At 48.0% G+C, this 27,157-nt stretch overlaps 3 protein-coding genes across 3 annotated transcripts; 1 reads left to right on the top strand and 2 right to left on the bottom strand.

Annotated features, from left to right (window-relative positions):
• The first annotated feature begins 15,379 nt into the window (after window positions 1-15,379).
• Window positions 15,380-19,809, top strand: LOC124659802 (transcription factor bHLH128-like). The gene is made up of 6 exons (XM_047197608.1): window positions 15,380-15,876; window positions 18,229-18,563; window positions 18,654-18,782; window positions 18,896-18,961; window positions 19,228-19,296; window positions 19,493-19,809. The coding sequence occupies exons 1-6, from the start codon at window positions 15,462-15,464 to the stop codon at window positions 19,544-19,546; spliced, it is 1,068 nt and encodes a 355-aa protein (XP_047053564.1). The 5' UTR covers window positions 15,380-15,461; the 3' UTR covers window positions 19,547-19,809.
• A 300-nt stretch (window positions 19,810-20,109) lies between these two features.
• LOC124662720 (OVARIAN TUMOR DOMAIN-containing deubiquitinating enzyme 4-like) lies at window positions 20,110-22,629 on the bottom strand. Its single transcript, XM_047200526.1, has 6 exons — window positions 22,624-22,629; window positions 21,262-21,444; window positions 21,118-21,158; window positions 20,790-20,888; window positions 20,547-20,711; window positions 20,110-20,400 (listed from the first exon to the last, which is right to left on the bottom strand). Exons 1-6 carry the CDS (start codon window positions 22,627-22,629, stop codon window positions 20,388-20,390), a joined length of 507 nt encoding a protein of 168 aa, XP_047056482.1. The 3' UTR covers window positions 20,110-20,387.
• Window positions 22,630-22,821: 192 nt separating this feature from the next.
• LOC124659801 (U-box domain-containing protein 45) lies at window positions 22,822-27,157 on the bottom strand. Its single transcript, XM_047197607.1, has 6 exons — window positions 27,034-27,157; window positions 26,077-26,155; window positions 25,618-25,803; window positions 25,405-25,512; window positions 24,037-25,244; window positions 22,822-23,902 (listed from the first exon to the last, which is right to left on the bottom strand). Exons 2-6 carry the CDS (start codon window positions 26,125-26,127, stop codon window positions 23,083-23,085), a joined length of 2,373 nt encoding a protein of 790 aa, XP_047053563.1. The 5' UTR covers window positions 26,128-26,155; window positions 27,034-27,157; the 3' UTR covers window positions 22,822-23,082.

Here is a 27,157-nt window from a genome sequence, read left to right on the forward strand (position 1 = left end):
CCGACATGAAGCGTGATGCCTCGTCCATGCTACTGTTTGGCACTTTGAAGGAGATGCATGCCGACAGAGAGGTGTCCACGGACAAGAGGGATGAGAGAAGGCGTCGGGAGAAAGATGAGGACAGAAAGAACTACTTCGATGTCCAAAAGAAGAAGCTTGAGATTGAAGAGGTCAAGGCCAAGACCAAAGCTAGAGAAATTGAGCTCATAGCAATGGCAAGGGCCCAAGAGGAGGAGTTGAAGGCGAAGGAAGTTGAGCTCAAACGGCAAGCCGAGGACAACATGATCATGAACGCCGACTTGACCAACATGAGCGAGGCGAAGAGAGCTTGGTTCGAGAAGAGGCAAAAGGAGATCCTAGAGCGCCCAAATTGAGTTGACAATCTCAATTTGTAATTTTTATATTTCTTCGAACTATGGCACATTTTATTTCTTCATCATGCAACAGTTTATTTGATATTATTCTATAATTGTTAGATATTATTCCATATTTATTAGATATATTTATAAGTATGTGTGGCCAGATGGCCTATTTCTCAAAGAAATATGCCAAATGGTCAAATGGGTGGACGCTGCGTTGGGCGCAGGACGCGATCCAAACGGACGCGCGGACGTGGGGCTCCATCCGCGCGGCCACCCAAATGGCCTAAAATGGATGGCACAGCGCATCCGTTTGAATCGCCCGGTTGGAGATGCCCTTAGCAGGGAGAATCCTATTCGCCGCCCAAGCGGACACTGTCCAGGAAGCCGCATGCAGCGCGCGTATGTCAGCCTAGCCCATTTTTCCGGAGTGGCCGCTGCTTCGTCAGTTTCCTACCTTTGACCTTTCACGATTCATGCTTGGTTTTCTTTCTCCTTTTTTTTCTTTTCCTGTCTGGTTGTTTTGGCTGGTTTTGTTTTGGTTCGTTGCTTCTTTTAGAAATTTTCAGATCCCAAAAAAAATCAGATTTTTAAAAATATTAAGATTTTGTTTTAAACGTTTATAAACTGAACTTTTAGCAAGTTTGAACATTTTTCGATCTAACAATTTTCCGATGCAAACATTTTTTAAATTTGAACATATTTAAAATTTTGATTTTTTTAAAAACATAGTACAAACGCAGACGCTCACAAACACGCGTATACACTCACCCCTATGAACGCGCACACGCACATCCTACCCCTACGAGTAATTTTCAAATCTGAATACTTTTTTAATCTGTCCTTTTACTATAAATTTGACGTTTTCAATTTTGAACAATTTCCAGTTTTGAACATTTTTAAAATTCAAACTTCTTTCGTTTTTAAACGTTTTCAAATTTAATCATTGTTTAAACTTGAACAGTTTTTTTAATCTGAACAGAAGAAAACCGAATAATAGAAAAAACATAGAAAACCGAAGTAGGGGGAGGACTATGTGTATGTTGGTGCGAACGAACCTAGCTCTGCTCGTTTACTCTTCAGCGGCGGCAGCACAACACAAAGCGGCCTATAGGAGCTCTCCGTTTAGCATCGAGCAGGTGGTAGGAAAAAAAGATGGGCCAACTCAGTGGGCTAGGTGTAGTGGCCGGCGACGGAGGGAAAGGAGATTTTGCAGCAGATGAGACATACTGTGGCATCAAGGCCGCATTCGTTACTGGGCAGGACCGAGAGAACGAGATGGTCGGTTGGTCGGTCAGCGACTCGTCGTCTTCCTTTCCGTGCACGCTGCGCGTGGCTACTGGGCTCTAGTGCGAATGGCGAATTGGCCCGATGAAGAAACCGATCGTCCAAAAAACTAGGAAGCCGTTGAGCCTGCTCGCAAAATTATCCTTTTTTTTCTTTCAAAGAACCGCGCGAGCGAGAACACGGTCCAAAGTTGGCCACGAAGCACCCAAAAAGAAAAGCAGTCAGCACACACACCAACAGAGAGACGATCGAAATGAAGCATCTGTCGGCCCGGAAACCACTAGCAAAAGCGTTGACCGAGGTTGGAAACCCGCTTACCGCCAGGTCAAAGCTGTATCGCCGAAGCCCGAAGGAGGAAGTGAGAAAGAAAGACGCACGATGATTCTGCATTTCCAATCGCAGATCGCGCCCTCAAGTCTGAACCTGGTAAACAAGCGACGACCTCGCTTGATGTCCTGACCATGCATGGCTTCGGCCGACCACGACGCGCCCGACGACCGGTCATCGCCGGCCACAAGTAAAAACTGCGGCGGCATCGAGTGGTGCACACACGCACGCGAGGTGCACGACGGGGTCTGCCGGGGTCCAGTCCTCGAGCGGCGCCACCGGACGGGCACATGAAGCAGCAGCAATGCGGCTGCGGCTTCGTCGGATTGGCCGATCTGGCAAGGCTGCTCCAAGCCCTAGGTCAAGCGAGCAGCATGTGCATGCGAGTGGCGTTGTGCGGCCTCCATGTGCATGCCAATTTGGCTTTAGTTAAACAGCTGCATCATCTTGCTTGCTTCTTTGGCATGCAACCTGACTGCCGCTTGGGGTTCCTGGCTGACGGCTCCCTGTAATCGGCATAAACAATCAACTCTCGATGCCCCCCATTGTTGCCTTACCTCCAGCAGAGCAGGCAGGGACGCAGGGTGCAGACACGCCCCGGCGCTGCCGCCGTCCTCGCACATGGGACGCACGCACGGACACAAACGAAACCGGCAGCGTTTCGTGCGCACACAGGAACAGGATGCCAATGCATGCATGTTCGCCAAGGCTGCTGTCTGTGAGCTCAAACCACGCGACCCTCCCGGCCTTTTCCTCTTCCCATGCAACGGTATCATCAGATTTAGGTGAGATGATGATGCTCCTCCATGCACAACGTTTCTGGGTTCTCCCTCCTTTTGACAGTCGGATGAATTATCTACACGCCGGGAAAACGTCGTCTTGTTGTAACATCACTTCTAAACAGAGCTTTACCGGTTTTGGACTGCAACGTGCAAGAGCTTTTCTTTAGAATTCACCACTTCTTTTGATAAAATTGTATCCATATAAAGTTTTTTCTTTGCAAAATTCCACTTATCTATTGATAATCATCCATGCTACAATTCTACAAAGAACCTACTATAAAAAATACATATTACAAATAGGTCCTTAAATCACCAAGCGACCGCTACAAACACTGGCCCGAGCAGAATGCGCAACACCACCTCGCCCCTCCATCACTGGAGTTGGGGAAAGCTTTTTCGTACTAGAGTTACTGCAGTTGGAATACCAAACACTATGACGAAATAAACAACGAACAAACAATTAAGCCTGATTATCCTAAGTGTATGTTGCATTATTACACAAACGACTTATATCACGAAAGGTCACTAAAGACATTGAAAAGGGATTTGATGTCATTCTCAGTCGCTTCAATGTTCCAAAGCTTTTTTCCATAGCTTGGTTTCTAGTACTCAATTATCAACCCTGGACCATCTGCGGGATCACCTTGGTGCTTGGTGCACAACCTTCATGCAAATGCCGAGGGCGACACATATGGAAGATTGACAGATTCTCTCTAGCTTCAAAGCAATTAGTTAAATCCCAGACATGATCCATCTCTTTTTGAATAGCGCCTTGGCACTAAATGATACAGTGGTGTGGACCTTTCTTCATTGGCACCCAACATGTGTCGCATTCTGAAAGTTATTCGAACTCCTCTGCGCCTAGAAGCAGATCAATGATTTCACCGAATTTTAACTCCAGATCTTTGAACATACTGTCATTCTTCCCATCTTCGCCATCACCGATGTTAGAGGTCCCTGCGGTTACTTCTTTTCCCATGGATGGTTTACTTCTGCCAAAACCCTAGCTAGTGACGGAAAACTCAAGACTAGACCGCTCCGATGAGAACGACGAAAAGGGACATAGTGAGATCTCTTCCATGAGATGAAGGACCATAGGAGCTGAGAAGGATCCCAAGTCGGAAACACTGGCCGGCTGATGTGGGCATTACCCTTCGGGTAACCCGTATTATGTTACCTCTTACGGCCCAACCAGGGGCCCATGAAGGTCATCCATCAACTAAGGTGGGTCGCTATGTCGGTTCCGAAGAAAGATACTTGATGAACAAGGAAAGAAGACGAAGAACAACGAAAGTCTAAACGTAGAACTCTTTGTAACTTAGTTGAACCCGGACAGAACACTCGAGACCTGACTCACAATATAAGGGCCAGGAGAGGGTCTGCCGAGGGACACACATCAACTTAGCCAGAACCACCGCAAGTCTAGAGCTAGGTCTACGAAATCTTAGCCTCTCGACGAGATCTTAGTCTTAGCCTTCGGCTACCCCATTGTAATCCGATAGTTTCAATAATCAAGATCAGACTAGCAGGAAGTAAGGGTTTTACCTTATCGAGGGTCCCGAACCTGGGTAAATCTTATTGGTAGATGGGTTCTGAACGTCTGGGTCGTCTCCAGGCGGTTACGTGTTAATATATATGCCACACAACCGGGCCAAGTATTGTACAAGGAACTCTCCAATACACATACGTAAAGGAGAAGAAAACAGAAAGAAGAAAGAGACCCGGCCCGACCCTATTACATTGTCTAACACCCTCCCTTAATCCGAACCTTTTAAAAGGTTTAGATTACCTTTAAATTCTTCAAGCTTCTTGACCGGAAGGGCCTTTGTAAAACCATCCGCAATTTGATCTTTACTTGAGATGAACCGAATAGCCAACTTCGATTAGCAACCCGTTCTCCGACAAAGTGAAAATCAATCTCAATATGCTTGGTACGAGCATGAAATACTCGGATTTGCGTATAGGTAAGTTGCACCTAGATTATCACACCAAATGCTTGGCTTTTCCTTTAACTTAACTCCAAGTTCAGTAAGAAGAGCCTCAACCCAAATTAGCTCAGCAGTAGCATTTGCCAAAGCTTTATATTCAGCCTCAGTGCTAGATCTTGAGACTGTGGCCTGTTTCCTGGCACTCCAAGAAACTAAATTTGGTCCAACAAATATAGCAAAACCACCCGTGGATCGTCCGTCATCAAGGCAACCAGCCCAATCAAGCATCTGCAAAGGCACTCGGAAAAGTAGATGAAGACCTTTTAAAGGTAATACCAAGCTGTAAAGTATCTTGTACATATCCGAGAATACGTTTTGCAGACTGTCCGAGTGTTCCGTAGTTGGAGCATGTAGAAACCGACAAATCTTGTTTACCGAGAATGCTAAATCAGGACGTGTCAAAGTTAAGTACGCAAAGCTCCAACAATACTCCCGTACCGAGAACTATCCTCGAACCAAGAGGTGTACCATCTGTCAAAGATAACTGTTCAGATGAAGACAGAGGAGTAGGGGCCGGTTTGCAATCATGCATCCCAACTCTACTTAGCAAGTCTGAAGCATACTTTTCCTGTGTAAGGAGCAAACCGTTCTGTATCTTCTTTACTTCAATACCAAGAAAGTAATGTAAATCACCCAGATCTTTTATAGCAAAGTTTGATTTCAAATCTTGAAGAAGAGCATTGATAGCATGATCGGAGGAACCGAGTAACTATGATATCATCAACATAAATCAGAATAAACATAGTGATACCGACTTGTTGAGAAGAAATAGGGAAGTATCAGCCTTTGATGGTTTGAATCCAAACTCACACAATTTGGAACTAAGCCTAGAGTACCAAGCTCGAGGAGCCTGTTTCAATCCATAGAGAGCTTTATCAAGCTTGCAAACATAATGCGGAGCGTGAGAATTTTCAAAACCAGGGGGTTGTTTCATGTAAACCTCCTCTTCCAGAACACCATGTAAAAACGCGTTCTTGACATCTAGCTGCCGTAAACTCCAACCACGAGAAACTGAGAGAGACAGTACAATTCTGATGGTGGCTATTTTTACTACAGGGCTAAAGGTGTCCTCATAATCAATGCCATACCTTTGCTTAAAACCCTTCGCAACCAGTCTAGCCTTGTATCTGTCAATAGTACCATCTGCTTTCTTCTTTATGCGATAAACCCATTTGCAGTCAATCAAGTTTTTATTTTTACTTGGAGGAACAAGATGCCAGGTTTTATTTTCCATGAGAGCATTGTATTCCTCCTGCATAGCCTGATGCCAATTGGAATCACCCATAGCTTCTGTAAGATTTTGTGGTTCACCTGTAGAAGAAAGCAAACCATATCTGATTGTACCGTCAGTATATTGCTTTGGATGGCGTATACCTTTCTGTAGGCGAGTACGGACTCCAGGAGGTGACGGTGGTGGCGGACCATTGGTATTTGCAGAATTTTCAGAATTGGCATTTTCGCCCCCACCAGCAGCAGCCACAGAAGATCCGCCAGAGGACAAGGGGGCAGACTGTGAGCCGCCGCTCCGGTTGCCGTCATCGGCGGACGACGCGGCACGTGGCGGCGTGGGCGCGAGGGACAGCGGCAGGTGCCGACCGCTTTGGCCGAGGCGCGACGTGGCGGTGTGGCGTTGGGTGGCGGTGGCTGGTCCCCGCCGGGCGTGTGGCCACCACGAGGGTCCGCAGCGGGAGACGCGTCGCGCGTACGGCCGTCGCTCTTCGACGGGCCAGATTCGCTGGAAGCCGAATCTGCCTCGGATCGCTGCACCTCGGGATCAGCGCCTGCAGGAGAATGTTCTGCATCGTCTTCAGTGTCCGTGTTGTCCGTTTCTGAGAGATTTTCAGCTTCATTTTCTGCAGTCATTTCTTCACTGTTTTCAGTGTAGTTTTCTTCTGTAGTTTCGTCTTCCTGTTCCATGTTAGTAACAGAGACAATAGGCACAATATGGTCATTGCAATTATGTACACTCTCATGAGAATTGGAGCAAGATGGTAGAAGAAGAATTTCTTTCTTGAGGAGTGCACCGGCATTTGGATGAAGAGAGGCAAATGGAAAGACATTTTCAGCAAATACAACATCACGAGAGATGTAGATTCTACCAGTGGATATGTCTAGACACTTCACACCTTTATGTAAGGGACTATACCCAAGAAACACACACCGTTTGGACCGAAAAGCAAGTTTTCTTTTGTTGTATGGGCGAAGATTAGGCCAACATGCACACCCAAAAGTACGAAGAGCATCATAATTTGGTGTGACATGAAGTAACCGTTCGAGTGGGTGTTTCAAAGTTAAGAACCTTGCTAGGAAGAAGATTTATGAGGAAGGTGGCGATGATGAAAGCTTCATCCCGGAATTTAAGAGGCATGGAGGCATTAGCAAGCAATGCAAGACCAACTTCAACTATATGGCGATGTTTTCTTTCTCGCTGAACCATTTTGTTGGTGAGCATGAGGACATGATACATGGTGTGTGATGCCAACTTTTTGGAAAAATCCATTCAACTTTTCATACTCGCCTCCCCAATCAGTTTGCATAGTAACAATTTTCCTATCAAACTTGCGTTCAACATATTGCTGATAGTTAAGAAAAGCTTGATAAACATCAGACCTCTTTTTGAGCAAATAAATCCAGGTGAATTTACTAAAATCATCAATAAAGCTTACATAGTATGCATGTTTTCCAACAGAGAGAGGAGCAGGACCCCATACATCAGAGAACACTTGCTCTAAGGGAGCAGTAGAAACACTAGAGGATATAGGGTAGGGCAACTGGTGACTCTTGGCCAACTGACAAGAGTCACAAACATATGGAGTACTCTCTGGAGTGTAAGCTATTTTATTTCTTCTAAGAACTTGCTGAACCACAAATGAAGATGGATGTCCTAAGCGGCGATGCCATGTAGAGGATGATGGCTTTATTGAAATGAAAGCATGCTTGGCGGTCTCATGGAACATGGGCACCAGGGGATAGAGACCACCCCAGCAGGGGCCTCTAAACAGAACTCTTCGTGTTGCTTGGTCCTTGATTAAGAAGAAGAAAGGATGGAATTCAATAAAGACATGATTATCAAGAGTAAAGCGATGAACTGACAGTAGATTCTTAGAGGCACTAGGAACATGGAGAATATTTTTAAGATCAAAAGAACCATGAGGAGTGCGCAAAATTGAATTACCAATGTGACTAATGTTCATACTCGTACCTTCAGCAAGGCGAACACCTGTCTTGCCCATTATACTTGTTGGCGATGAGAAGTTTATTCAGCTCGCCAGTGATGTGATCGCTTGCCCCCGTGTCGGTGTACCGGCTTGTATCAACACCATATGAGGCAAGATGAGCTCCCTTCTCTCGATCACGATCATCCTTCTTCTTGTCATCGAGTAGCGCCACCAACACTTGCTAGCGGGATGACCATGTTTAGTGCAAATCCGGCAATCTGTGTCCACATAAGGAGTAGGGGTTCGATCAAAGCGGCGGCCATTGTCAGACCGGCGTCGATCACCTCCACCATCATCTCGGCGTCGATCACGACGATCATCCCTGCGATCACCTTGGCGCTCGTCACGGCGCCAGTTGCTGCGGTCTTCTTCTCCGTCGCGGTAGTGACCACCTCCGCCACCACGGTAAGGAGGATACTCGTGGGACCGGCCACGAGGAGGGGAGTAACCTCGAGGTGGCGGCGGCGGAGTACGGCCACGTGGGCGGTGCTGCTGTTCTCGACCACGACGAGCCAGATTCGCGGAGGAGACAAATTCCCCATTCTCTTCCACGCCATTGCGCATATCATAGGAACTCAGCTGCTCATAAAAATCATCAAGTGTAGTGCCGGGATTTGCATTTACGTAAGTAACCAAGTGCATTGTATTCAGTTTTATCAAGACCATGCAGCAGATAACCGAGCATCTCATCATCTTCAACGGGCTTACCAAGAGCTGATAATTCAGAGGCAAACCCTTTCATCTTGGTGTAGTAGGTGTCGGCTGTCATGGAGAGCTTCTTCGTGTCATTCAACTTTTCACGTAGATGCTGAGCTTTGGTGCGTGAGGCTGTCTTAAACATGGAGTGGATGGCAGACCAAGCCTCAGCTCGTGGAGCTTACATCAAGAAGATGAGACAGAATATCGGGTGAAAGTGTATTGAGGAGAAACCTTAAGACCTCGCTGATCCCGAGCAAGCCATCCAACATAGGCAGGATTCTCAACCATGATCTTCTTCTTCTCAGCATCTTCCACTTCAATGGTTTTGGCCGGAGCAGGTGTCGGTGCCGTCAAGCGAGTGCCATGACGTTGGCTCCGCGGAAGGCAGGGGACACGAGGGCTTTCCATAGGAGAAAGTTTCCCCGTGTGAGTTGTTGAGCTGGAGGGGCACCAAGGGCTGCAGCAAGCGCGGAGCTCGAGACGGACGATGAAGATGCCATGGCGGGAGCGATCTAGGGTTTGATGATCGGGTGGTTGTAGGTGGCTGTTTTGGTGGGGTTTTGGTGGCTAAGGGTTTTGGGAGATTGTAGATCGTTGTGAGGTTGTGACCGGCGGCGACAGAAGGTCGGCGCGACGGCGTCTGGGTTTTTCTTTTCTTGGGTTGTAGGGCGGTGGCGGGAGAACTAAGGGTGATCTGCGGCGGCGGCGTTTGTTTTTCGTATGTAGAGCGGCGGCGGCGACAATCTGGAGATCTGCGGCGGCGGCGCTTCTTGGCGACGGCGGCGGCGGCCGTTGAACAGCGGCGGCGGCGGCAGCAGCCTAGGTTGTCGAGGAAGAAGGCGGCTCGATACCATATTGGTAGATGGGTTCCGAACGTCCGGGTCGTCTCCAGGCGGTTACGTGTTAATATATATGCCACACAACCGGGCCAAGTATTGTACAAGGAACTCTCCAATACACATACGTAAAGGAGAAGAAAACAGAAAGAAGAAAGAGACCCGGCCCAGCCTATTACATTGTCTAACAAATCTCTCTCCCCGTTTGTTTGGTATCCGATGTCTCGTGTCAGCCTGCAGGATTCCATCAACCCTAAACCCCAAAAGGTGGGCATTGCCGAGGAGTACCCTCGACACCGGCACTATAAACCCTAGCGAGAGGTCAACGAAAACCTAGATCGTTAATTTCTTTTCTCGTGGTGTTTTTTGAACCTAGAAAAATGGCTTTCCCATTGATTAAGTCGAAAAAGAAGTTGAACAATTTATAAGGGAAACTGTCTGAAAGCCTGATACAATAGCCAACACAACACGCCGACCCCGAGGTCGCACCCGCACACGAGTCGACAATCAAGTCGCCCGAATGACCAAGGTCGACACCCCATCGCCTCAACGCGATAAGGCGGAGGCAAAAGAACGGAGCCGCCGCTCTGACATCCATGCCGGCCCCAAGGCCGCACCCCCACGCTAGTCGACGACCAAGTCACCCAAGCAACCAAAGCCGACACCCTGCACCTCGATGCAACACGGTGGGTGCGATATCCCGAAGCCGTCGCTCCGGCATCCACGCCAGCCCCAGGGGCGCGCACAGCCCAGCCGAAGACGACAAGCTCGCTGATACCAACAACCAAAGCGCTCCACCGGTTAGACACATCCAAAGCGAGGCCCCAACAGGTAAGTGACGCAGGAGCATCACCCTCGCCCGATGCCATGCTGGATCTGAAGTTTCTCCCGGAGAATCCCGGGTGGAGGAGCAAGAACACTTCCACGATGAAGCCACCAAGAAGGACACAACACCCAAGGGTGTTGTTGTCATCGGACCTGGCAGCAGCCATGGCATGGCTTTCGCTCGGTAGGGAGTTGGAAACCTCGCACCCGCCCCTGGTGGACCGGCCGAACCACCATCCCCGACTCAGACATAGCAACGCCAGTCCCCCGCACCTGACTTCTGCAGCCACAAACAGAACTACACGCGTCGAGGCCTAGAGCCACCTCACACCAGAGCCGCCTCGGCACGATGAAGAACCACCAAACTAGGGCCGCCGCCCTGGCATCCGGCGCCATGTCAAGCCTGAGATCGACGGGCACCCACGAAGCTAAGCCAACGACTGACACAAAGAGATCGTCACGTCCGTCTCAAATCCGTCGGAAATAGGCAGCCGAGCCAGGCATCTCTTTTCTCGTGGTGTGATTGGCTTGTATGTTCCGTTATGACTGGAGGAAAGAGTATTTTAACATTCAGTTGACTTGAGCTAAGCACGCATAATTGGACAATGGAGTATAACTATGTAAGCTGTCAACGGCCGGTCCGTCCGGGCACGAGCAATCGAGCAGAAGGAGGGGAAGAAAACCAGCGGATTGGACCGACGTGAACACACTAATGATGAGACCAGTTCGTCCAGTGCATAGCACGGCTGCACGAGCACGTCTGTACGTGACCGAGACCGGGAATGCACGCATCGCATGGACTACAGTTTTCCATGGAAAAATCTGTACAATCAAGACGAGAAAGAGAGGCGTGGACGGTATATGACCCGGCCGACAAGCTCGTCCACGAAACCTAGCCCGCCGTGACGCCCCTGGTGTCCAAGGAATATAGAGTTGCCGACCCGAAAGATACAGCCACGTCAATGTACGACGGTAATGCACACATCACCTGTGCACGTCGGCGCTGCAAATTGCTCGCGTAGTACGTGATGCCGTGCCGGGGAAAAGAAACAGAAAGAAAAGTCTATGCGTGCGCGTCCAAATTAGTAATATCTCCGTTCCGAAATATTCTCGTTCAAACTTATAGTCAACTAAAGGAGGGAACTCCGTGGCAAAATATGATGCATATAGTTTTCTTTTAACTTAATTTTAAAAAATATGACCAAATATTATAGAAAAAAGTACTCGTAATAAGATTTATATTTTCAAACCATCATTGTTAGAACCATCGTGAAGTATACTTTCATATTGTGTGCATTTGGTATTCTACATGTTTATATCTTTTCTATATAATTAGTTAGTTAGTCAAACTTCATGAAGTTTGAGTTTGATCAAAAATTATATGAACCTTATTTTAAGATGGAGGGAATAAGGGCATCTCCACTTCTCCAGCGCACTGGGGCAAAAGGATCACGGGTGCCCATTTTAAGCCGCATGGATAGAGAGATACCAAAACCACACCTCAGCGACCAGACACAAACATACCAACCTCTCTGCGGCGGCCCATTCCAAGCCCAAATTTAGGTTAGAAATACGTCGGCGTGGACAGCACCCGCATACACGTGTGTACCCCTCTAGTACTCCCAGGGCCCGCTACCAGTGGCACATAAGCCACTCGCCAATCAGGTCGCGCCCGTTCCCTTCGACACAACCCTACCGTGACACCTGCGTCTGTACCGCCCTTCGCCATTGGCGGTGCCACCGTTTGGACCGTTGCTCGCCGGAGTCCACAATTCATGATGGCATCCTTGCGCACACTTGCTGGCACCTGCCCCTAGTCCCTATTCGCCGCCCACCGCCTCGGCACCACCTACCAGGATCAACGAGTTCGATGTACAAACCCTAGACCTTTTTCATCTATTTGAGCCAAGGACACTGGCCATTGACACAAACGTGTTGTGAATAGATGGACCTCGCCAAGTCGATCGAGTTTTTCTTATTCTTCCTTAGAGGCACTGATATTCCAGAACTTCCACTTGGGGCCTCGTGAGCCCGAGGTCGCCTTCGTCTTATTCTTCCTCACGCCGGTGATGACGGTTGACGGGCTTGATGAAGTGTCTTGATTACTCCCCACCAACAACGCCAAAAAGATCTTGATACTTTGGGACTCAAAGTCCATAGTAGTGTGTCAGCTGATTATTTTCCCAACAAGGGTGACTCGAGGGTTTAAATTGAACTCTCGGGGAAGTGAGCAAAGAGTATTCTCTTCTCTCTTCTTCTAGCAATCCTGCAAGTAATATAAAAGCCTTGTGTTCCCAACTCCACCGTGTGGTTGTCAAGCACAAGGTTTCACGTAAGTAAGTAAAACACAAGTAAAAGTAAAACGAGTAAAACTAGATGAAATGAAGTAAGTAAGTAAGTAAAAACTGTAAAGGGGTTGATTGTTTTTGGTGTTTTGGATGCAAAAAGAAAAGTAAATATTTTTCTATTTTTGGATTAAAATAGTGCAGCAAATAGAAAACAAGATAAAATAAATATAAAGGTGTTTCTTATGATTAAAAGTGGAACGAGGTTTATGGTTCACTTGACTACTCTCTCTTTTAAGTTGTAGTGGACAAATAGTAATTCATCAATGAGATATGGGGATGCAACATAATAATATGAGTAAGATGAGCATTCATATGGGCATTACGTCCTAACATAGAGACGATGCAACACATCCCTCTTATACTCCACAAGAAAGGGAAAACTCCATGCAATCTTGTATTAAGAATTAACAGAGCATAGCAATAAGTACTTTGACATGATGTTTGAATATCAAATATGCTACCTTGAACCAACAACACATGCATTCACTTTATCCCTAACGAGGTAGTAAAAAAAGTCAAAGCCATAATAGATCATGAATTTATTGTCACTATATAATCACTAAAACCATGCTACTTCATCTAATACACACATCACCCCACGCACGCTCTGACATAGATGTTGGATCAGAACAAATACTTAAGAACGGGGTACATAATATGCATCTATCAATACATCTTACACATAATACGATCAGATCTCATAGCATAATATCATAGAATAAGGATCCATCACATAGGTATTACAAATATGGCCATAATCATGTGAGGCAGCTCATATGGCACTAAGAACATGAGAGAAATAGATGAAGCTACTGCCACAAACCCATAGTTCAGACGTGGACTACTCTCCTTTGATCATGGTGATGATGAAGACGTTGGAGAAGATGGAGATCCCTCTGGCGGTGATCCCGGCGGAGTTTCCCCCTCCAATCTTCTTTGTTGTAGCCTCCATTTTCGTGTTTCTATCTTTCTGTGGCGCACTCCTCCCGCGAACTCTTCGGGCCCATATATATAGTGATTTTTAGGTCGAAATACGTCGGTGGGCGAAAAAATCACGCGATTTGGATGATCGACGGCCGAAAGAGCACAGATTGGGCGCGCCATCTGATGTGTTTTGGGCCTCAGGCCCATCCAGATATGCTTCCAAGTCCCAGGGTGCTTCTCCCGATGAAAAAATGAAGCTCCAAAAATCCCAGATCAATTTGACTCTCTATAGGTCTCTGAAAGTGAAAAATACACAGAACAGGGTTTTTCTATTCTGCAGAGTTATAAACCAAATAAAGGGGATCATTCTCAATCCTCATAAATCAATGTAAAACATGGAATTATCATCATATATGTTGCAAATACGTGGGAATTCAATAAGTTTATGTATGCATTTTACATGCATCAGCCGACTGCGTCAACCTCCACGAGATCATCTACATCCTCCACCTCGTCTTCTTCGTTGTCGTCCTCTTTGTCATCCTCGTCGCCGTCCTCCTCCTCGTCCTCCCCGTCCTCCTCATGCGTTGTCTCCTCCTCCCCGAACGGAGCACCAGCGCCCTCGGATTTGAGGGGACCCCTGCGTCCAATGAAGGAAACGTCGTCCGCACCGTTGTCTTTCTGGCGCTGATGCGCGTCGTACATCGGGGAGAACATGGCGTTTGGGTTGAAGCCGCCAGGCGCCAGCGCATCCTCGTACTGCGACGACAAGTTCGGTGTCAGGCACCCGAGCGTCGCCGCTGCGGCCTCGCCGAAGAAACCGGGTGTCGACGCGGACGCCACTCCCGGAATGTATGTTGCCCTTCTCCTGCTCCACCACCTGCTGCCCCCTCCGCTCCGCCGGCGACAACTTGCGCCGCAGGCAGTCTTCCTGCCACCTTTCTTCGGTCCAGTCGTCTGGCTTTGTCATTGCCGCCAGCGCCTTCCGCGGCTTCGCGAAGGGCGCCTTCGGCCCCTTCGTCGCTACCTCCTTGCCCGGTGGCTTGGTGGCCGATTTCTTGGCCTATTTTTTGGGGCATGTCGATGCTATGGCTGGGAGAGGGTAGTGGCGACGGGAGGGAGAAATGAATCTGCGAGAGGGGTGAAATCTTTTGGCAAGGTAGAGAAATGTGTGGCTGGCGGGCGGGAAGTGGCGGGAAACTGGCTAAATTTTAACGGGCCAATGATGCGTCGGACCCGCCACTCCTCGCCTCGATTCTCGCTATGTCCGGCGCGCTCGAAGCGTCCAATGTGGAGCGGGAACGGTCTCGGAGAGCCGGACAACGTATTGGGCTGCGCCGGGCGAAAGGTACCAGGTACCTTTGGGGCACGCAACTAAGGTCGAAAAAATATCCACGCACACCAAAAACCTTTGGAACGTATTGGGGAGGCGATTGAGATCTAAAACGAACCGAAATAGGGTCTGTTTTGCGGGAGGCCGTTGAAGACCGACTAAAATGGATTGGGATGATGCCCTTGTATCCAGGCCGAGGCAGAAAACAGAGCCAGATTCCCAGAGCACCGGGGCAGGGCTGGCCAAACTACACCAAAATGACGACTCTGTCGCCCCTGTGAAACGGCACTTGGCCGCATGACTTGGCACGTGGGGTCGGGCCTCCGAGTGCCGCAGCACAGCAGCATCCATCCCCCCTGCCCCCTGTCCTCGTCCGCGCGTCGCTAGAAAGCAGTGGGGAACGCGCGCACCAAGCCGCCACCCCACACCTCGCGCCCTCCCTGCTAGTCTGCTGTTCCCTCCTCCTACCACCACACTCCCCACGGCCGCGCCGCCCACCCGATCGATCGTCGTTTAGCTGCTCCAGTCAACAGCCATGAACCGCCCGACGCCGGCGCACCACGGCCACGGGGGCATGCCGCCGCCGACGCGGCACGGGCTGGCCAGGTACGGCTCCGCGCCGGGCTCCTTCCTCGCCGCGCTCTCCGAGGTCGTGCGCGGCGACGCGCCCTCGCCCGCAACAGCGCACCACCAGCACCACCACCAGCCCCAGCAACAGCAGCAGCAGGCCGTGAGCCGCTTCTTCTCCGGGGAGTCGTCGGGGCTCACCTCCTGCGAGTCCACCTCCCGCCCGGACGTCCCCACGCTCCACCGCGCCTACGGCGGCTCCGGCGAGATCCACGTGCCGCCCCCAGCCCTCGCGCCGCCGCCGCAGCAGCAGCAGTCCGGCCTCCTCCGCCACAGCAGCTCCCCCGCCGGCCTGCTATCCCGCCTCGTCGGCGACCCGCACGGTACGCGCTTACCCCCACCTACCTGCTCGCGTGCCGTGCCCCCCAGTCCATCATTCGTTAGGCGGGCCCCGCCGCGGTTGCGTGTCTCGTTCCGGTTCGATCGCTCCGTGCCCGCCGCGCGGTTGTGGTCTGTGGAGCTCCTGTTTGCCCGTGCACGCCGGCGGTGACCGCGCTGTACGGCATCCAGCTCATACCTGCTGATCACCATTGTTTTAAGCAACATTTGCTTTGCTTAGCTTAGCTTACTGGCGCCTGACAACTAGCTCGTGCGCCTGATCTACCAGCTTTAGCTCCCCATTAATCAATCATGCTTCTTGGTAGTAGTGGCAGCTTAACTAATTACGCGTCCACTCTTACTTGTCCAACTGTAATTAGTCTCGACACAAAGCACTACCCCATATAATTTCTACGATGAAGGTCAATGGATCCATGGTTTAATTAATCTGTACCAAATGCTACACTTATCCTAATTTTAGTGGCTCTCAAGTGCGACGAAAGAACGGAGTGGGAATAACCGCCTTATTCTAACACACCGGATAAAAAGCACTCCTCCTCATCCTGTCCCTTCCATCGTTCGTGAAGAGCACCTTATCTGTCTTCGTCTCCGCATGCAGCACTATCATTGACTCATGATTATTCTATCTACTCCGTATATATACTCCTACAAGCCTACAATATCCTCCTTCGTCGATCGGGCACAGAACGCATACACTGAACCTGTCTATCTGTACCTGTGCTAAAACCAGAACAAAGTTCAGGCTAGCGCAGCAGCTTCGTGCTAGTACACTGCATCTGGCTGACCTGGCGTTATCCTTCCCCGCTGGCAAGAGAGAACCTGGACACATGTGGCATCTCTCTCATCTCTCTTTCTCCCAAGAGGCATGCCACTTGTCTCCGCATTCAGGATTCCTCCTAGTACTATAATAAAATCCACCGCCAGTATCACGTGTACAGCTAGCTGTTCCATATGATTTACTAATGCACGTACGTGCCTGGTCGTTAACGCAACAGAAATACAGAAAATAGCCACAGATAAGACCGGCATGGGGCTTGGTTACCACCGCGCCGTGTCGTGTCCACCTCGGTCCGACGTGTCAAACATCAAAAGTGGAACAACGGCGACAGTTTAACATTTCCTCAACTTTTTATTCTCTAATCTGTGGCTGTGGCGCTTGTGGTTGACAAATAATAAACAAAAAAAAAACGTATGGTCACCCATTTCTCGGTTCCACGACTTTGAAAAGTCAAGTCATCGATCTGTTGCGTTAATTCTTCAGGTTGAAGAGGGTGCAGCCAGTCGCAAAGCTAACTCATCAGTCTGTTTACCTAATCATATCGGGTAGCTTTGCGTAACGTGAAAAATTAACCATGTACGTGTACCACTTCACATAATTGGCTGGTGTCCAGGTCAGCAATTATCCTACCACTGGGCAGTCGGCAGTGGGCAGTACCACTTCACATAATTGGCTCGTGTCCCCCTGATCATGACGGGACGACCCCTATTCACCAATGCTCGTCGGGAGATGATGACAAATCTGCCTTGTCTTGAGCTTTTTATTCACTGGACGGAGTAGCTCGTGTCCTCTAGCCGGTTGGTGGGGCGTTTGACGTCACACATGCCTACGAACCAAACCTCTGCCCTGCCGACCACAACACATCCTGTGTCTGCGTGACGACTGGGCCTTGGATTTTCGGTCACGCGAAAACCAGCCCCGTCTTCTGTCATGGTCAAAGTTTGCCTTCTGCTTACACGCGCCTTATACTCAAATTTAGTTTGCTATGATTTCGAGTCATGAATAATAAAATCGAAACAAATAATAAATAAAATCAGAAAACTGCGAAACAAAAATTTGGCATGGGAAGGATGTGTGCAGGGGTGAGTCTATCAAGTTTCAAACTTAAATTCGAAGTATGTAACTTGAGTAAAAAATAAGTACCGGATGAACAGTCCAAGTTAAAGCATTTCACTGTCCAAGTTGCACACTTCCCTCTTTTCTTAGGAGGCTAGATGCATACATATTTTTCCCTGGAAATTGGTATGCATGATTTCTTTTAAAATTTTCGGGAACTCGAGATCAGGAGTGCACGGGTTCCCTACTACTCCCTTCGTGTTTATATGCCATATAAGAGTTACCATTTTTTTTTTTTTTGAAAAACTTCGCAATGGTACGATGCTTATATCACGTGTCACATGTACTACTGGTCAAAGTTTATCGGCATGTAAGTAGGAAATAATGGAGTACTTCGACTTGTAAACCAAATAACGGAGGAAGTCAAACTGATAGACTAGACCCACCGTCACGAAACTGATGGATATGCTTTGTTTTGGCGGCATGGCTGGCACGAGGGCAGTGATGGGGAGCTACTCGCAAGGAGCGGGAGGCAGCATCAACGTGATGACGCAGCAGCAGAGTCGGCTGAGCTCGCAGTGGAGCTTCTCCAGGCAGGACATGATGCCGCACATCACGGAGATGGGGATGGCCGCCATGCCGGGCACCAACGACATTGGGGAGAGCATCGCAACCGGCAGCGCCGGCGCCGGATGCAACAGCTCCAGCGACCTCTCCAGGAGCTTCTCCATGAGCTCATGGGACGACACCAACTCCATCATGTTCTCCTCTCCCAACAAGAGGGCCAGGGTGGCGGTGGACGGCGACGACGCCAACTTCAGCAACATCGACTCGCAGGTAAGGCCAGACTCGATCAGGGTTGTGTTTGCCATTGTGCGATTGAACTTCGTGCTAACGGTTATGGATTTTCCTCTTCGTCCAATTCAGTTTGGCCTGTCGAGCTCGTCTCTGGAAATGCCCGGCATGGATGAATACCTGCAGATGCAGGACTCCATCGCATGCAGAGTCCGCGCCAAACGTGGCTGCGCGACTCACCCGCGAAGTATCGCTGAGAGGGTCAGTTATTTGCAACATTAACCTCACACTTAATTTAGCACGAAGATTCTTTGCACTCTCCATCTTGGTGTTGGATGTTTATGCTGAATCGTTTCTTCGCTTGTGTTGTTCAGGAAAGAAGAACAAGGATCAGCAAGAGGCTAAGGAAGCTGCAAGAGCTCGTGCCAAACATGGACAAGGTAACTAAATTAGTTAAACTGTACTAACTGATAGCTACTTGGCCACTATCGACTCTGTCAGTAGATAGGGATGAAATTTCCACCAGGAATCACAGAAGCACATACTCACTTGAAGTACTAACACCGACAATTCTATCCTAGACTGAAAGTATTGCCTTGTCAGACCTAAACTGAATTGGACCTGATTATTTTGCGCGTTTACACCTGTTCTCCAAAAAAAGTCATGTAGTACAGAAATACTGATAAGTTTCTTCTTGACTATGCAGCAAACAAATACTTCAGAAATGTTGGACATTTCTGTAGACTACATCAAAGTTCTGCAGGAACAAATTGAGGTATGTTCCACACAGGCACAGCTTCTATATTTCGCACACTTCCAGGTGTTAAAAAATGTCACTTTCCGTGACATACTAATATGTTTCCTTCATTTTCTACATAAGTATAGACTAGCCAAGTAATAAGATACGGAGTATTTGTTTCCAAGAAAACAATAGAATGTAAAACTTATTATATTAAAATGGGTTTATGCAGAAATTAAAACAGGACCAAGAAAACTGCTCTTGCTCAGCCAAGCAGGAATGCTGAGGCTGGAGAACCAGATCTACGATGTTATGTTGTACCAATGTGATTGGCAAAGCACAAGTTTTCCTTCGGAAGATTAAGCTGTAAATGTCGTCCGGCATGTCAAGTTATCTTCATGCCCAGCTTCCCATTTCTTGGTTTGTACTACGGATTAGCTTCAATGGCTCGAAGACTAGGAGATGACAAGTAGAATATTGTAATTTAAGTATGTAATATAAGGCATCGGCAATCTTTCATTTCAATGCGAACTGAATGGCTTCTGTTTATCACCATTGCCCCTGGAAAAATTGTTGTAAGGATACCTTGTGTCCTCTTGACATCAGGTTTATTTTTCTGAATTGCCAGACTTACACAGATCTCTGAATAACCACTGGGATTGATTAGTAATAGATATGGCCAATTGACATATCTCAGTCTAAGGAAAAACTCCTAGAGGAAATTTAGTGGCAAACATAGCAGGATATGGTATTACTCATACTCTCAAAAAAAATATTGTACACACATTTGCTGAGAGATTTTAGTTTCTTTCAAGCACTTGTCAGTAAGTTATATGTCCAGCAACATGCTTTAGGAGTGAAATGTTGCATAAATTTCACAAAACATTCAGTTCTCTTGAGCTGGACCCAGTGTAAGGTTATACAGTTAAATTTCTGATTGGATCGGGAGTTACACAGCTGAAGTTTATTTATACATCAGCCTATGAAGCAGTAAAGCCAAGCTGAACTCCATGTGTGCTATATATGATTTTGCCAAGTCGGGCAAAACCAAGTTGTAGCAGATGCCAGCACTTATGCGGCTGTCCTAGAGAAGTAGAAGAAGCTTAGATAACGCATTCTCCGGTTAGCTACACTCCTCTCCTGCAAATTTACATACTTAAATTACATTACTGAGGCTAATGCGTAACACTGCATACTTAAAGTACTCTTTGAAGCTAATTTAAGAATGGGTTGGTTCCTCAAAGAGTAGACCAAAGCTGTCGGATTTCGTACAGTATTTTACTTACAGTCTTGATTGTGTTCTTACAAGAGATGGCTGCAGCGCATCATAGTGCCCATAACCATCGTAGAGAACACGGACTGGGCTGTCCTTGCCATACTCCTGACCATATTCTGCTATGATCCTGGGACTATCAGACCCCTTGATGTACATGTGAACAGTGATGGGCATCCTGTAGTTTGACATTCCTCACTAACAGTTGTAGGCATCTGAAGATATACATAATTAATTACATAAGAAAGGTGCCTACCTAAGAACATGGGAGCACATGAGAAGTTCAGGTTCTCCTCCCCAAGCATGAGGCTTTCTCATCTTACGCACATAGCTCTCGAAATCACCTTCGAGGAACCTATCCATAGCACCGAAGATTGACAGAGAAAAAATCATGTTTTTGTGGCTGTATTTCTTTATGTATGAAGAAGTTTTAGCGATGAAATGCAGAGACAAAGCATGTGCCTAAATCTGTTGAATTAAAATGTTGAGCCATCTAATTTAGTTCTCCATTTTAAGCACATTTTCACATTTTTGCAGGAAACAAATGGGTTAGATGTAGAATGGTAAGCGGAAGAATACTTCACCATTCGGTGTCTCCTCTTCTCTTGATGAACTCATCTGCAACCTAGAAGCAGAGCGAAAATGGGTCAGCGAGAATTTTTTTTCTGGCTAAAATTGCATTGAACAATGGCATGCTCAACGGACAGAATCGTTAACAATTCATTCACTTTTGCTCGAAGCTCGTCGGCGAGTTCCTTCTGGGCGCTGTCGGTAGGCGACTGATGTCCTCTCCTTAAGCAGGCACCGTAAGCGACGGACCGGAACAGGCATCTCCCATCTCCTGTGATCCCTGAAAATGTGACGGAAAAATATAAGTGCACTTTCCATGTTCGGAAATTCAGAGCATCAACCTAGGGTGAATAATCAAACAGAAGTAACCACTCAGAGTTGTAATGAAACGAATAGTAATATGCTTAAGGATGACGCACACTAGCTAAAATCCTAAGAGGGGTCGCTATATGTAAAATATGTTGGTCTCTTTTCTGGATTTGTCAAAGGAAATACTACTAGTTCTGTACGACTGCAGCTTTAAACGAGTCATGCAGTACAATAGCAAAGCATGGAGGAACAAAACTAGGAAGCATCCGACCTACTCGATTAATTTAACACAGCTTCAAATCGGCGCATATCTCTACTTTCTCCCGCCCCATTTTGTTCATGGACAAATCACCACTACCGAAAAAAGGAAGCAAGGAATCCTCTTTTGATCACTGATCACCTCTAAAACAATTGTCCTTTTTACCAAGAAACATGGCAATAAGCAAGAGGACGTACTGATCGATCGCAGCGGGCGGAGATCCCGATCCGACATCCGCCGCGCCGGCGACGAGGCCAACGGGAAAATCCTCCTCTTCGTTGGAACTGGCACGGAGGGGATGCAGATGAAATAAGCAAAGCCTTAGCAGAGGGTGCGAGAGAGAAAGGCAGGAATATGAATTATGGAACAAAGCGGGGAGGGGAGGATGAGGGAGGAATTCGATTCCTGCACTGCACAGCTGGGATTTCCGGCTTGCCCTTTCCCTTCCTCTTGTCTGCGTCAAGCTGGGTGGAGTGGAGTGGAGCTGAGGCGTGCACGCCCGTCGCGTTGCCATCGCCGCCGCGTCTCGTCGAATCGACGGCTGATCAACCCTACGCCTGGGTTGATTTCCCGCCACAAATAAAACGGGCAGCCGTGGCTTTTTTAAAACTTCAGTTAGGAGGATGGCCGGTTGTGGCGCTGGAGAGCTGGGGCGTATTTCTGCAGAACCAATGGAATTTCGTGAAAGAACAGGACAGCACAGTGACCTTTGTGCGACACCCGAACGTCAGACGCTAAGTAGAATGAAAGCCTATCCTTTTCTTTCATACTTCTATTCGTGTCGGCCGCCCTTACCATGTTGCCCAGTCATTGTCTTCGCTAGCCTATCCTTTTCTTTCATACTTCTATGCGTGACACCAATTTTTGCACTATGCTGGGTACTGCCAATCAGAACTTCTCGCGCACATCAACCGTCGAGGACGAGGAGTAACATGAAGAAAAACAAAATCACCTGCATGAGTAACAGGATTGCTGTTAACAAATAAATCTCATAACCATGTTAAGGCTTCTGAAGAAAAACAACACCTCTATTAGAAAAGAAAAGGAATTACTTAGCGGACCTCACGATCCTGGAGCCCACCTGCTACTGAACAGCATACCATCATATAGACAAAGAGAATAAACGAGGTTGCTTAACTACAGCAGTGGATGGATTAAAAACAGGAGAGGAAAGCATCTCGTAACGAGGCTATATACATGTTACATGTCTTGAACAAGGCAAAAGGGGAAAATGCCCTACATCACCCCACCGAGCAGGGGGGGAAGAAGAAAGTCCGTTTTAACTTTACCCGAACCAACCACAGCAACAAAGGAAAAAAAAAAAAAGGCATTTCTCCAAAAAAAAAAAAAACAAGAAAGAGGAGATTTACAGATTCTAGTGATGATCAACTCTAGCCCAGAACTCCGCTAGCTAGCACTGGTACAGGGAGAAGCCCCTGTTCTTCCACAGAGAGCTCAGAGTCCGCCCCAGCTTCTTCGACTTCGACTTGCACAGCGGCTTGGACTCCCGGTGACATACTATGGCGCCACCGTTCCCGGTCTCCGTCAGGGACTGCTGCTGTTGCGGCTGCTGCGGTGCGTCCCGCTGCCGCTGCTCCCGGAACAGCTTCAGCAGCTTCTGGGCCTTCTCCCTCCCCCTCCCCGTGCCGGTCGCCGAGATGGAGACCAGGGAAGGCACCACACCTTCCTGGAGCACCGGCGCGATGCACTTGTCGTCAGCCGAGCATATGGCGAGGATGCAGGACACGGCCTGCTCCTGCTCCGTCGGCTCGCCCGTGTCCAGTAGCATCGCCAGCGTGCTCACCAGCCCTGGGGTGGACATGATCTCTTTCCTTCCAGCCTGGTTCGCTGCGAGGCTGATGAGCACCGCCAGGGCCTTCTCTGTCCATCCGAGGCCCTCCGACACCGAAGACTCTGTGAAGAGACAGTGGAGAGCGTCCACAAGGCCCGCGGACAAGAGCGATGGGATGCTGGCTTGGTGGGTGGAGAGATTGTACAGTGTGTAGAGGGCATCATGCTTGCAGGAGCTGGCTTTTGTGTCGCAGGCGTCATGGTTGTAGAGACGGTCTACTAGGAATGTCACGGCTTGGCTGGAACCAATGACACTCTTTGCGTCGGGGAGGCAGGAAAGGTTGAGGTATAGTGCCGTGGCTGCAGCAGATAGACGTGGATTTGATGTCATCTGCTCAAGTAGATCGACTACTCCAGCAGATAGCAGAAGCCCCTTGTTTCTGAAATAGACCAGCATAGGGTTTGGTAAGCACAAAAGGACTTCAAAAGTTCAAGGTAAATCAATGTAGATGAAGCGCTCAACTAGTTGCAAATGACAAGCACCATTTAACTGAAAATAATTTAGACTCCATACCTGTTATTATTGACTGCAAGGTTGAATAGAGCCATGGCACCAATTTCTTGTGCCTTCTCATTTCCATCTTCCACAGAATACCGTAAGAACTGAACTAGTGCCTCCGCAAACCCATTTGAGCCCATCTGGATCCTTGCTTCCTCATCATCCTTCAGAAGATACCTTATCTGCTCAACCAATCTACACTGGTTGAGCATGTTGTTTCTATCATTAAGCGTGAGCAGCAGATTCCGGTACCCTTCGTTCATATCAAACTCAACACAAGAGCTATCGTCCAATGTTCCTGATTCGCTGTATGCTGGCTCTTCTTTTCTCCCATTCTCCAGAGGAACCACCTTCACACCCTTGATGTTGCTAGTGTCAAAACTATCGACAGACACACAGGCTGTTGCCTGGGAATCAGATAAAGCAAGCCTCCAATTTACATCAAAGGTTCCTGGTGGACCATCTGGAACTGGAAAATCATTCTGCTCGCACCAGCTAGAAATCATGGCCTTAACGCAGTAATTTGGAGTCAAAGACAGGTGGGCCAGTTGCTGCTGAGTCTTGGGACATGTGCTGTGACCATCATTAAACCATTTCTCAATGCAAACACGCTCATAAGTCTGGCCAGATGAAACAATAACTGGGTCATACATCAGCTGCAAGGAAATGGGACACCTGAGTTCCTCAGGAGGGATCGACATGTTTTCGGACCTTGGACCACTAGGTCTACAATTGAATGATCCAAGCCTCGAATTGAAAGATCCAAACCTTGAATTAAATGATTGAATGCTCGACAGCTGTCTGCTGAATGCTCGGCTATTTCCGCAGGGGCCATACATGTCATCCATGCCTAATACCGTAGGTGAACATGGAGTTGATCCTTGAGAATCGGTATCATCACCTGTCTCACTTCTGAAGAATTTCGAGTATTTCCTCATGAGATTGTACAAGTATAACACAACAAACTCCTTCCGCTTATCATCGCCAGAACGAGCCTTTTCAATTAGCTTCTTGAGGGCTCTTCTCTCAGTCAGTGCTGCCCTAGAAGATGTAATTCCCAGCTTCAGAGCAGCCATATGAAAGACCTCAAGCTCCCCACTATCATTGGAACTGTTCGTTTTACTATTTCTCTGGAGCAAATTGATCACCTCATCACCAGCTTCCTTCTCTGACTGATCCAATGTAAATACAACTTCCTCCAGCTCGCCAATAATCTCTACAATCTGTTGCACACCAACATGATTAGGTTGTCAGGAAATACAACAAAACTTTACTAGATTGTTTAACCATTAAATAGCTAATGCATAATGTCGGATTTTCAGTCCAAGGAAAGAAAACAGAAACACAATTCAGCTGTGCTAATTAGAATTTGGCACAACATACCTTGTGACCAATATCTTCTGTTACTATGCTTTCGACACGCCTAAGACTATCCTGAAGTTGGGTTCTTGATTTCTCAAACTTCAAAAGCACAGTTTCTGCAGTGATGGCCTGAAAGTGAATATTATTAGTGTAAGAGTTTAGGATATTCCAAAGAACTGTGCCAATTCCCAGCGGCAGTTTTGCAACCTAATTATATAGGGTACATCAACTTACCAAGTACAGCCTGCTGCAATCTGCGCAAAGTTGAAGAAGACCTTTGGATTTATCCAGAGCGACGTGCAGTGAACACAGTGCCTGTATGCCAGACTTGCTTCTGGGTCTTGATGCTTCGATGAACGGGAAAATCGCTAAAAGTTTAGAAACCACAGGATGAAATGCTCTGCACATTCCAGCATGTAACTGCACAAAGCACAATTTGTTCAGATTATGCAGCAACACAAATCCCGCAAAAGAGAAAATGTTAGGGTTAAATAATTTTCCCTAAAAACATCCTACAGAAGTAAAACAAAATTATGGCTACAAAAGTAAAACAATTACTAATCTGTACGTTTACAAAGAACGCACAAGTGGATATACAATAGCTTCTAAATCTATTTATAAAAATACATATTAATGCCATGAACAACGGATATTCCCATTGCCATCAAGATAAACCCACAGTTAAGATGATACCTTTGCATCATTAGCCAGAAAAGGACACTCCTCGACCTCCATTGCGTCCATGCTTGACTTATCTCCTCAGCTCCAGCATCTGATTGCAAGATTCACAAGGAAGAAAAAAGAAGATCAGACCGGCAGATCACTCTCAGCACTGCACACGTTTCATACCAGTGAAAACAACAGGCTCGGACTGGAGAGGATGGGACAAAGCAACCTTCCCGGCGTTTGTACGAAAGGAAGAGATAGGAATGGCAAGAAATCTGCCCACTGCAAGCCTGCAACACAGTGTTCTCCAGGAAGCACCTTTCGGAAAACCACCAACTGAGCACGACGTTTCCATACACTAAACTTGAGATTCGCGGCAGGCGGGTCCTGGAGCCCATGATTTTGACCAAGCCCGCCTCTTCCGAACGAATCCAAGGGTACGCACGGGCGGGCGCTCCCGGTGCAGTGCTGCGCTGTGCATTTCCCTCGCCGCGTCAGTCGGCCCCGAAGAAATGAAAATAAAAATGGGATTTAAACAGATGTCGGCAGCTCGCTCTCGAGTAGCTCTCAACCTGACTACTACTAGAAATTTATTAAAGCAGTTTCCTCCAGAGTGGGCAAAGCCACAAGATAAGGAGTGGTCTGGAACATCGTTTTCACCTCTGCAAATCTGCCATTTGAACTTGCTTATTTTGCAAGTGAAATAGCAGAAATCGGACAGAGGGAAAGTCCTCTGCGTGTAAGGCTAGTGCGCTGGAACCGCGTGAACTCGGCGAGCTCCCCGGAGATCCCTCAATGGTAGAACTCGCTCACAGAAGGAGCAGAGGAAAAACACGCAAAACGAAACTACCCGGGCGCAGACCACCCCAAGCTCTCATCACACGAAAGCGGGCTCCGAATCCTAACCTCTTGGCCCGCTGGCTGGGAAAGCAAAAGTAAGAACGATCCATGGCGCGCGGCAAAGTGACGAGCGGAAACACGCACCGTGTCGAGCGAAGAGGGCCGAGGGGAAATGCCTCGGAGGAAGCGGCGGACGGATCTCTCCGGAGAGGCGCCCGCGCGTCTCCGCTGGTCGACGGCGGCGGCTGCGGCGGAGGAGAAGCGGCGG

The sequence above is a fragment of the Lolium rigidum genome, chromosome 6 (genome assembly GCF_022539505.1).
Source record: "Lolium rigidum isolate FL_2022 chromosome 6, APGP_CSIRO_Lrig_0.1, whole genome shotgun sequence".
Lineage (NCBI taxonomy): Eukaryota > Viridiplantae > Streptophyta > Magnoliopsida > Poales > Poaceae > Lolium > Lolium rigidum.